General features: G+C 46.4%; 1 protein-coding gene across 1 annotated transcript in view; it reads right to left on the bottom strand.

Moving 5' to 3' along the window:
* The window catches only part of LOC119436850 (uncharacterized), a 56,748-nt gene that overhangs the window by 37,762 nt on the left and 6,676 nt on the right, over positions 1 to 12,310 (bottom strand). The window contains exons 2-3 of the mRNA XM_049659978.1: positions 2,953 to 3,222; positions 2,555 to 2,821 (exon numbers count right to left, since the gene is read on the bottom strand). Coding sequence (XP_049515935.1) covers positions 2,555 to 2,821; positions 2,953 to 3,222 — 537 coding nt within the window. The remainder of the gene's footprint in view (positions 1 to 2,554; positions 2,822 to 2,952; positions 3,223 to 12,310) is intronic.

The following is a 12,310-nucleotide window of genomic DNA, read 5'->3' on the forward strand; positions in this document are numbered from 1 at the left end:
CTCAGTCGACTAGTCGTGCCTGTTAATAGTGCATACGTGAGAGCATCCGTAGCGGATACTTGAATTTAATTATCGCAACCAAATCAAATGTGACTCCAAACATCGGAACTGACCTAAAGAAAGCTTGACTTTTGTAATAACAGGATGAAAGAGAATAGGACGAAAATACAGACAAAAAAATGGCATCCCGCCCTTTTGCCCACCCCATCAGAAGCAAAGACTCATGATGTGAAAGAAAAAGTCTGCAAATTTTTAGGTAAGCAAGTTCTGGGTGCGAGCAAAATCAAGACGAAGATAAGACGTAGGTCAGCTTTGAAAGGCAAGGACATATATAGGGTGTCCCACGTATCTTGAGCCAAACCTTAAGAATATGTAAATGCCACGTAGCTGGACAGGACCAAGGTAATGTTTGCCATCGCTTGGCGATACTGGGATTATTTTTTGCATTCCGACTAATTGCTTAATTACTCTCACTTAAATAATCACCTTCTCAAATATTATAATTAGATTAAAAGTCTCAATCAGAAAATTGTAGAGCAGCATAAAAAACTCCCGATACAGCTTTCTGTTGCTCAGTACGCGCTACATAAAAGTGTTTTTCCGAGCGTGAAAGAAGCCCGCGAATACACGCAAAGTGCCTCTTTGCGTGTATTCGCGGGCTTCTTTCACGCTCGGAAAAACACTTTTATGTAGCGCGTACTGAGCAACAGAAAGCTGTATCGGGAGTTTTTTATGCTGCTCTACAATTTTCTCATTGACGCTTTTCATCTACTTATATATTATAGAAGTTGATTAATTAATTAAGACTAATTATGTAATTGTGCCCGATGCAAAAAGTAGTTTCAGTATCTCCAAGCGACGGCAAACAAAATTACCTTATTTTTGTCCAGCTACGTGGCATTTGCATATTTTTAAATCTTTGTGCATGATAGTTGGGACACCCGGTATATCTGTTTAACTGTACGCAATACTTCTTTTAATGCAGATTAAGTTAAAGACAAGTCTCATCCTTTGAAAGTGGCCTCAAAAACATGAAAACCTGTTAATATATCAAGATATCAATGCTTTACAATAAAATGACAATGTTTCGTACTCGACGCCGCAGCAGCAGGCTTCAATGCAAGTCTCCTGCGGCAATAACAAGCCTTACCTTTAAAAATTAAAATTCCAAGGGTGATGCGCAATGGTTTCTTGCACACATTGCTCTTCCTTGACATTATTATCCAATCTACCGGATATTTCTGCGAAGACCTTAACAATTCTTTTTAATCACCTGTGGTAAATAGCACAATTCTAATCGTTGAGCTGGGTTTCTCAAACAGGCGGACGTTATTTGCACGAAAACTCGGAATCCATACTGAATAATAAAAAAATCACTAATTAAGGTTTATCTAAATACCTTACGGCACATATTGTAATTTACTAATTGTAGCTGGAGAGTTCACAAGGTGGATCTACTTGGAAAGCATTCTCAGGATGACACCAGTTTCGAGACAATAATTACCGAACTTTGCGAAGGAATACATTGGCGGGCCAGTTACGTATGTGCTTCAATGCATAAAATAGCGTTTTCTTAAACAATTAAGTGCAATGGCCGTGCACTTTAACCCGAAGTTTGATGGCGCATATAGCGAAAATGGTGTCATCCACATAATTATTTTCAAGTGGATATGCCTTGCAGCCTCACCGCCTACAGTTTGTAAATTGCAATGTGTTCCGTAACGTAATCAGTTGGTTACATAATTAGTGAAATTTTATTAGTCTATTACACATTTAGGTTTCTCGTGCAAGTAATATCCGCCTCTTTGAGGGGACCAGCTCACGGACTAGAATTGTGCTTTCGCCACGGAGAATTTTAGAAATTGTTTAAAGCCTTCGCAGAAACACTCGGCATAGAATAAATAAGCTATTATTTTCATCTATGCTACAAATAAAAATAGTTTATGGATCAATTTCCGACATCTATCCTTTTCTACACGCGTGTTTTCAAGTTAGGTGCAGCGGGCTTTGCCGCATACCTATCAATCACTGCGGCGCAGCCGCACGCGTTCTTGTCGATACTCGTTTCTAGAAACAATGAAATGAGTGGACCAACTGCTGCTCCTGGTGGCGGAGGTGGACCACGGAACCAATTTTCATATCTTCTTTATTATTCTTTATTTTTTTAAGTTTAGTTTGGTATTTCAAGAAGAACTAGCAAAGCAAGTCTTCAGAAAACCAGCAAACATGTGCCCCGCGCGTTTCCCAAAGACTGCTCTCGTTCCGTGGTTATGGCTTATATTACAACCGTTTCAATAAGGCAAAACGGTGACACTCTACCACGTGTGCCTTTTTATATTCGCTAGGTTTTATTCGCGCTTACAGACAAAACTGGTCAAACCAAAACGTGCTCGTCCAGCTACAAAGAAATGTTTCGCGCATGTCTAGTTTTTACTGGAGAAAGCTTGCGCGCATGAACGTCTGAGACGTGCAACAAGCCCGTCGGCTGTAGCGCAATCGCAAGTAGCAGCAAGGCTACCGAAGGAATAGGAGGTAAGAAAGAATGGGGGGCAACCTTCGAGGCAGGCGTTCTCGAAGTAGTCGACGCCGATGGCGTCCCCGTACTTCTCCTGGACGCCCGCGTACCGCCGGTCCACGTCGCTCAGGTGGCACTGCAGGGTGACGTAGTTGAACTCGGCCGAGCGGCACACGAAGCGGTCCTCGTTGAGGCAGGCCGCCAGGCACGAGTCCTTGCTTGCCGTGAAGAGCACCGCCGTGTCGTGGCCGCGCACCATCTTGTTCGGGAACCGCTCGAACGACCATAGCCGGTCGCAGATTTTCTCTGCGCACGCGAACGAGAGAACGTGAACCCAAGCTGTTGGCGCTGGCGAGGGCCGCTCTCTCTACGCGCATTGTAACGTGACTTCTGCGCACTGCAATGGTTTTACTTTCTGGGCGCGCAATGTGACTGACCGGAGCGTATGTGGTTCTTGACGAGGTAGTAGAGGTTGACGGCCCGCTGTGGCCTGGCGGTGGGCTTGCGCGCCTGCGTGCTGTTCTGCAGCAGGCAGGTGGTCTCCTGCTGAGGCGCCAGCGGGTTGAGCACGAAACTGAAGGCGGCGGCGACGCACTCCTTTTCGTCGCGGCACCAGCCTTGGCACTCGTAGAGCGACAGGTTGCGGATCGTGTAGTAGGCGCTGCCCGCGAAGTCCAGATTGGTCAGCTTCTCGAAGCTCACCTTGGCTGCGATCAACGAATGAATGAATGAATTACGATACGACTAGTGTTGTTCAGTGCATTTGGCTTAGAGCAAAAAATATACATATAGATTAAGAAGAGAGTTCATTTTTACACTGTAATCTCTGGACAAAATAAAACCAAAATCGCTATTTCAAGCAGAGGAAGGAAGAAATAAACACGCGGGTATTTACGTTCGTTATTCATGCAACATTCAAACTTCACTGCATAAAAGTACAATGAGAACAGTATAAGAGAGAAAGCAGCATTAAAACTATATTAGCGCTCGTTAAAGTCGTGATCTAGCCTTGAGTTTGACGAAAAATTGAACAGGAATGCAATTGGTCTCGCAGTTAAAACAGGCAAGAGGTTTTTGAATAGCCATCTTTCTCATTCTTTTTACCTATTGTACTGGTTCAATACATGCTCCTTTACTGCGGTTAACTATTTGCTAGCGATGCACTTGTTGCCAGAATTCCGGGTCTGTTCACACAACCACACTATCAATGCACATGAGGTCTCGCGAAGGCAATGTAACGACGGGACCATGTCACGATTTCTCTTGATGAAAAATAACCTACACAAAAGCCATGACACGGAATGCTCAAGAGAGATTTCCCGTATCGCCTAGAAAGACTGAGAACTTATAATGTAAACACCCACAAAAAAGCTCGTATGAGAACTAGCCACATGAGAAAAATTCAAAAAAATAAAAAACGCACATACACATCAACAACTTAAGTGTGTAAAGCTTGTAAACGCTGATGGGTAAATGTGAAGTGGCGGCAAGCACAATCGCTGGCACGACACATGGCCAGCGGCAACAAAAAAGCTCTACTGACAGCTACTTAATTCAACTAATGGTCCTGCCTCGTAGCCGCCCTATTTTTATACAGTGCAAATGCAATGATAAAGCTTACGAATCCCCTAAAATACGATGTGTCGGCTTATGATACCATCATTGATGTGAAGTGATGAATTCATGGATGATTTCTTGCAAAAGCGCACTACTCAAGACCACATGGGCATTTGTTATACACACGTAACATCAGTGCTTGTACAGGCATTTTTTTTCTTCATCATCACAAGATCATCATCATCGTCAACAACGACAGCAATAACAAACCAATGAAAGAAGTCAGTAACTAAGTAGGCAGAGGAAGTAAAGTCACAATTAAAGGCGCGGTAGAGACCCAACCAGTGAAGCGCAGCTTCAGATATCTTCTATTCAGTGGCGAGCCTTTTTCCCACACTTGGCGAGTGTTGAACGCAGAAGGCGCTCTGCACGGCGTTCCAGGTCATCTCATGTTCAGGACGCGTGAACAAAAACGCGCCGCACGAGCCAATATATATATATATATATATATATATATATATATATATATATATATATATATCCAGGAGGGGCTTAAGTCTCGAACGAAACGAGGAAAACACGAATGTGGGCCTCCGCCGGCGGGACTCCCAAGCGGAGAACGCACGCACGCTTCGGTGACCGGGTTTTTCTTCTTTTTTTTTTTTTTTAATCGAGCACCGTCATTGCCACAGTAAATTAGAGGCGGGCACTCGTGATTTGTATAGTTCAGAATCTCGCGCCGGTCCAAAACTGGGGCCGAATTCACGAAGCTTTTCGGTCAAAAGTGCTTGTCGCCACTGGCCAGCCACCTTCGCTAATAATATGGCCAACATCATGATTGGTTGGAATCTTCTCTCGCGACCAGATTTAGCGTAAGAACCTTCTTTCGATAAGGGGCCTGAGCGATGACGCACATGCTTGAAGCATCCGTGTGTAAACAATCATAAACGAGCACGATTCGCGCGCCGGGCGTGCGGCCCCGTGCACGCCGCAGCTTTCATCGCTTCGCCGTGGCCGGCAGTGAGACACGCGAAGTCCTTTACTCTGCAGCGAACGCGTTCCTTTGAAACACAAGATTGCCCATTTAGAAGGCTGCGGTCGCATTTTGCGTTTCAACCGTTTCCCGCGCGGCGCCACAGTCTGGTTCTGCGCTGGACATTATACTGTACGAGAGTGGACCTTCCCCACCTCCTTCATCGCATCAGAGAACTCGTCCCTACACATGTCCTCATCCCCCCCCCCCCCCCCTTCAGCGCCACCAATTTATTCGCTCGTTTCCTCCGGCGCGTACATCACCGCGCGGTGACAGCGCGCGCTCATCAGGCAGCAGCAGATCTCTGGGCGGTCGCGGGAGATGCATATGCGCGGCACACAGCCGAGTGTGGAGCGCCGCTGGTCGTAATGAGCATTTCGACGCCCGTGTTCTCCGAGAGCGCTAATGACGCCGACAGGCCTGAGAAAGTTCCGGGTGGCCCACACACCCAGTGCTGGGAGAACGGCGTATCCCTCGTGCCGGCACCGCGGTCGTGTGAATGGACATGGAACGAGGAGTGAAACGGAGCCAGCCGGAAACAATGGGCGCCGACGGCGCGTCTCGCCGGCGACGGCCGCCGGTCGTGGGTGACGAGGCAAGGTCGGCGGGGGAGGGGGGGCCGCCTTAAGGGTCAGCAGGCGACGCTGCCGCCACGCGCCTGTCAGGGTCAGCACCGTTCCACCCCTTCTTCGGCGAAGCTTCGTGTCTGCGGTAGCCGGTTATCCTGATCGATATCGCTCACCATGCAGAACGCGGTAGCTGAGCCCAGTGTCACCGGATTACTGTAATCTAGAGGCGTGGGACGCTCTTTCCGCGATCCGATTCTCTTTCGAGAATTGTCTCAGTTCAAGTAACCTCCCTTCACTTTATTCTTTTAAGCGGGATCTTTTCGCGAGCGATCCGAACAAGGGGCCCGAATTCCCAAAGCCTTCTTACGCTAGAATTTTTCGTAAGAAAGAATTTTAGCCAATCCGTATGCCAGACATATCATTAGCGAAAACGGCCAGCCAATGGCAAAGCGAACTTACGAAAGAAAAGCTTTGTGAATCGGGCCCAAGGTCTGCTGCCTTCGGGATTTTCACCATTTTCTAGTTAAGCTTCAACCTGAAAAGAAATCGCCAGTCATGATTCCTGAATAGTGATCGGCTGGAGGGTGCCATCAAATCGCATAAATTTACACCAGTAAGAGCTCCAAGTACGCGTTCGGTTTCTATGAGTGGGAAAACCACCCCTAGAAACGACGTGTATCGCGGTCGAGCCACCGCTACAGGTAACAACTAACGCGACCCTTCTGGCCATTCTGTTGGCACGCGACTCCGACTATAATGTTCCTGGCAGCGTAATTTGACGGAAGTCACGTAAAAATATCATTTCACAAATATCACGACGCAGCTCAGGCAGCTCAGGTTTCTTCTAAATTTCGATGAAGTCCTCTAGCTCAAAGAGTCAACCAGTTCTACAAGTTGAGACAGCACATTACGTCGTACGCTATAACAGCTGCTTTGTCATTAATAGGTATTTTTCGCCTGCAGTACATTGACCGAGAAATGATGAGCGCAACATTCGCGCCTTGACCTCTAAACATTAGTGTTCAAATTCAGTGTTCAAAAGTTCAACACATTACAGTTCTCAGCATTACAGTGTTCAAAAGAACAACATGTTATTTTTTTCCCCTCGCATTATGCCTCTTGATCCTTTCTGCTCTCAAAAGCACGGCGAACGGACTAATTCCGTCCGTGTAATTGATCATTTCAGTCATACATTATGATCTGTTGGATTTCATCGAGGTGGATGCTACATTCATGCCCATGTTTGTGCTAGCCTTACGCGGCAAATCCATAGCGCGCTCATGCGATTCTTGATAACCTGGCTTTGGCAGTCTGCTTACCGATGTCACAAACTGTCATGCGCTCAGACGCGAGGCTTTGTCGCTACCAGGAGTTTTGAGGCCATGCCAAGATAGACTCCCGGTCAATGGGAGTCCTTATGGCACCACTATGTTAGGCGTGGAGCGCATTTAGTTCCTTTGAAGTGTTTTTAGAGTCCTACTGTTGCGGCACGCCGGAGGGAAGCCGGGTGACCTTTTTCATATTTCGCGTACCTTCTCTTAAAAGAAAGCTTTACCTCAGGGCCAACTCTGACCAGTTTGAGTGGACATTTGTTGCATTTCAAAGAGAAAAATGAATTCTAGTGACTGCGGGAAGCAGAATTTTCAATTTAGGGCTTTAATTTTTTACAAAAATTGTCGGAAATCGGCGAGTTAAAAAAAGTATAGGCAGGAAGGTTACAAATCCTTAACTCCTCACCAAAACCGCAGTTCTGTAAACTGCACCTGCTAAAGCATCTCGAGCTGACAAATTTGTTTTATGAATTAACATATTACGTTAAATTGTCACAAATTTTGAGGGTTTTGCGAGAGTCCCAAGGTGGTGGTAATGGCGGTGGTGGTGGTGCAGCAGGCGGGGTTAGCCTGGCGTACATGGCATACATAGCCGGCTCTTGCAGGCCTGGCACTGACATTCGTCCCAAAAGTGAGAGCGCCAAACATCTTTCAGAACTCTAAAGATGCAATCCGCAATCACCTTAAGGCGATCCACAAGACTCCACACCAAGCCTGTGTGACCCATGGACTTGCTCGCGAAGATGCAACGCTGTTGTAACGCATCGAAACCGACTTCGCGTACACCCTGGCTTGTTTATTCAATACTGGATGATGTGCTTCCCCACTCTGTGCCTTCTGTGGTGATATCGGCGACATCGAACATTTCATTTGGCTATGCCCGCAGTTCGACACAGAAAGAAAAGCGATGGTCGACAGCCTGCAAAAGAATAGTCTTTCGCACAGGTCCTTTGAAGACGTCGTTTTCCCCGGAGGGCCCGCGACAATCAGGAAGAGAGTGCAGCGACTGCTGATTGCCTTCATGCGAGACACGCGGCTCTTCGACACCTTGTGACACACCCCCTATCTCAACTCACAGGAGGCTCAGGCGGAACGATTGCAAGAGTCCTACTGACAAGTTAGTGGTGTATTTTATAACGGTGTATAATGCATCAATTTTTGCGCTTTAGATGTATTATTGGACGCAACTTATAGAATTGTGATATTGTTTTTGTTACTGAGTTACAGAGTTGTAGTTGTAGACTTGATACTCGAGGTTTTCGAAATATTACAATTTTCCAGAAATGATAAAAATGTATGGCATAAATTTAAAATCCACTTGTTAGAGTTACTAGATTTTAACTTTTCCTCTTAAATTCAACTAACCTGATCAAAATCGGTGCAGTGGTTGCCGATAAGAACGATTTCTCTGTTCCCAAAATTAGCGGCGCAGAAGATAGAGGGCCGGAGACAATTAAAATTTATGTTATCGAATGTGTTCTGACATCTTGCGTTGACATGACGTTCGTAATTTTAACAAATGGAAAATTAGTTCCTTACGAATTATAATTAATTAATTAGGAAGAACATGAAGCATACTGGAAGCTTCTTCAGAAAAATGCTTAGTTTCATCCACATAGATGAAACCAATCCACACAGACTTCGCTTTATTTTAAAATTAGGTACATGATAGCTGGTACACCCTCCATGCATATACACAGTTGAGTTCGCATGTGTATTCAATGCACACAAACCTGCTAATAGAAGAGCACAAGATATTAAACAGCTTCATCATACAGGCGTAAAACTTAAGTTGTTACAACATATTCGGTGTTACATATACGAACGTCGACCAAACGTGCGTAGGGGAGCCAAATAAGCGCTTACGCGCTTAGAACAATGCGCACCATCGCCACCGGTGCGCTTAATAGTTGCACGCGTTCTTGATCATCTGCAATCGGCCGAGAAGTTGGCCCCCCAGTTAACCGGGGCAGGGTCTGTGTCGTGCTTGTGAGAAGGGCTTATAGCAGAGGACATTCGTACAAGGATGAGCTGCGTACGCGGGCGTTCGTTCTCGAAGGTCTCGTCGCTCCATGTCGTTATAAGGAGATGGCTTGCCGTCCGGTTGACTCTCGCACGATATTGGTTAAGCATGGTGTTGAACAGTCGATCGCAATAGTGTACTTCTATTTTTCAGCACGAGCGTAAACAAAAAATGTATTCTGGTAAAGATTTTGCTTTGTTAGCTTTCCTCGCTTTGCGAGAAACAGGTGCATGATTTAATTGCCCACTGGTGGCAATATCATTATTCCGTTGGTCTGCTCCAAAAAAAAAGTCTCGCTGATAATTTCTTGCTCCACCGAGAAGCCTCAAATTTGGGATGGAGGTGGCGTGTCCTCTGATCCTACAGTGTCTAACTAACTTGTCTTTATAGGTAGTAATGAAATAGGCCATGCCACCTGCTTTTGCATTTTCCCACGATGTGTGTATTTGCGGCTGATACCTACCTGCCAAGCCAGCACCTTCAGCCTTCAGACCATATGTATACGAGCCGAGCTTCCAACGTTCATGAGCTATGCTACTCGTGAGAAGCAGCCTGTAGCGTGTTACTTGGCTTCCTGCTCTCGTTCAAACCACGTTTAAAGTGACCGGCCGAAAAAAAAATTGGGGGCAAAAACCATCGAAGATGATTGTCAAAGTCAGTAATAGCTTTCTTGCATAACCTGTTGCATATACCCATGCCATGCGTGAATCGCGAAATATTATGGGCCCATCAGTAGCCACACGAAGTGGCAGTGCCACTTCCAATCGCCATGCCGAATGATGCCACGACACAGTATATCTTGTTGTGATTACTGCACTCAAATTGAAACTCCGTAGCAACTCCCACTATCCTATAGTATCCTGGATGCAACTTCATAGCAATGGCTATCCATCAAGAGGCCGCACTCGACGTGGAAGTGTATGTTGCGGATGGGGCGCTATCGCTTTAACATATTTAAGGCTAGATACCCCCCTTGCGTCACCTTGGCGCATCTATATTCTGTCGGAATGGCCAAGAATGGGCACGTGACAATGTCACATACGCCGTGCCGAAGTTGTCTGTTCGAGCACATGCCAGCACATACACAGTGACTCAAGTTGTCTACTAGGCCAGACAGCAGCCAGCAGCAAGTCGTCTATTCGGGCACATGCCAGGTGGTCTATGTTTTCTGCTCGGCAAGACAGTGCCCAGCACTTATCTAGTGGCACGAGCTAGCAAACAACTTGGGTCACTAGGTATGGGCCACTGTTCATTCTAGCTGCGAGATCGTCCAACTATTCAAAGAGGCCAAAATAACTAAAGGATGGCAACGCTTTAATATCGCTTTAAATGTACAAGAGAACTCATTATACAAAAGGAAAAATGAACTAAAAAAGCACAGTTGACAAAGTTAACAACTCTAATTAGACATGTGTATTTGCAACTTCTAAAGACTTAAGCCGTGCTTGAAATAATGAATCTGTCTGCGAGTAGTTGCAGCTGAGCATGCAGATGAGAGGACACGCATGCACGCACACACAAATAGAGACAGATACCCGCGCATTACTATTTTGTGTTAGCGCTGTCGTCCATTAGTAACCATTGCAATTTGGCCTAAAATATATTGTAATCGCGCTAACCAAAGTTATACCAGCGTGACATATACGAAGGGATGCGTCAGGAAAGCTTCAGCATCCCCATGCTCCAGATACTTGGATGATTGTGTAGATGCAAATGTGAAACTCGTGTATGGCGCAAGCATGAAGACTTCATGCTCTGAAACACAAAGCGTTCGGACATGGGTCCCCGTGCGGTTTCGTAGCTCGAAACAGCCGTTGCCTTACCATTCGACACTACTCCATTCTTACCGAACCGCGATGCGAGTTGCAGAGCCTGCGCTTTTCATTCTACAGCCCTTCCACGGGCCACCCATACAGAGCCAGACGGACAGTCCTTCGCTGGTCGTTTTCACTACAAGGGGGCGGCAGCGTCGTGGGCGCTCTCCTCCGCCGCGCGCTCTAAACGATTCGACATCGGTTTAGCCGCCCGTTGGAAAACAAGCGCGATTGCCAACGCGGCGTCAACCTGGTTGTTTAGAGAACCGCGCGTTGCGGGCCGCTCGTCTATAGGCTCCGAGCGGAGCACTTAGCCCCTTCATTATTTGCCACTAAAACGCTCCTCGGGCGAGATAAGCGTGGCAGCCCCGGGCAGTTCCGGAATCGGAGACATTCATTTCCGCGTGGGGCGTCTTTGGCCCGCACTGGCTCGGAGCATTCGCGGCCCGCTTGAGTGGATGCGGAGGCGACGCAATGACCCGCGACCGTCCTCGCATGTGACGGCGTAGGCACGCGAATCATTTTCTTCTGCGGTTGCTCCCGCTGCTCGCGGCTGTACGCGAGCGTCTTTCTTCAATCGGCTGCTTTGTGGCGGCGCTCCCCCCTCTGTGCGGGCGCCGTTTTATTCTTGTGTATACCTCTTTCTGCGAGAACGGGTGGTGGTGTCGTTGTTGGCTTGCAGTAAACAATGCACGCAAGAATAGCCTCGAACAACTAACACCGCAGGCGTCGATTGGCCCCCCCGCTACGCAATCATTTGCTTGCGATCCGCGACGTTCGGCGGCGAATCGAAGCTCTCACGGATGCATTCTTTTCCAATGTCAGTGACATCCTTACTTCACGAAAAGAGAGGGGTTTAGAAAAAAAACGCCTACACCCTCTTTGCAATGCGTGTTAAAGATACCAATGATTATTTTAATTAACGAGAGACGAGAGTCCTCCTCCACAAGAGACAGCTCAATCAGCGCATAGGGCTGCAATATTTGAACATTATTAATAACAAACAAGTTTATTTTACAGGTGTACGTGTTCTTGCGGCTGACATCAAGGCTTGTCGACTTTATATATATATATATATATATATATATATATATATATATATATATATATATATATATATACAGCGCGTCCCAACTATCACGCACCAATATTTAAAAATATGCAGATGCGACATAGCTCAACAGAGCCAGGGTAATGTTTGCCGTCGCTTGGGGATACTCGGATTACTTTTTGCACTCCGCCTAATTACATAATTAGTGTTAATTAATTAACCAACCTCTCAAATATTATAATTAAATGAAAAGTGTCAATGAGAAAATTGTAGAGCAACATGAAAAACTCTCCTTACAGTTTTCTGTTGCTCAATACGTGCTACATAAAACGGTTTTTCCGGGCCTGAAAGCAGCCCGCGAATACACGCAAAATGCCGCGCGACTGGCCGCTCGAGGCATTTTGCGTGTATTCGCGG

Source organism: Dermacentor silvarum, chromosome 1 (genome assembly GCF_013339745.2).
Source record: "Dermacentor silvarum isolate Dsil-2018 chromosome 1, BIME_Dsil_1.4, whole genome shotgun sequence".
Classification (NCBI taxonomy): domain Eukaryota; kingdom Metazoa; phylum Arthropoda; class Arachnida; order Ixodida; family Ixodidae; genus Dermacentor; species Dermacentor silvarum.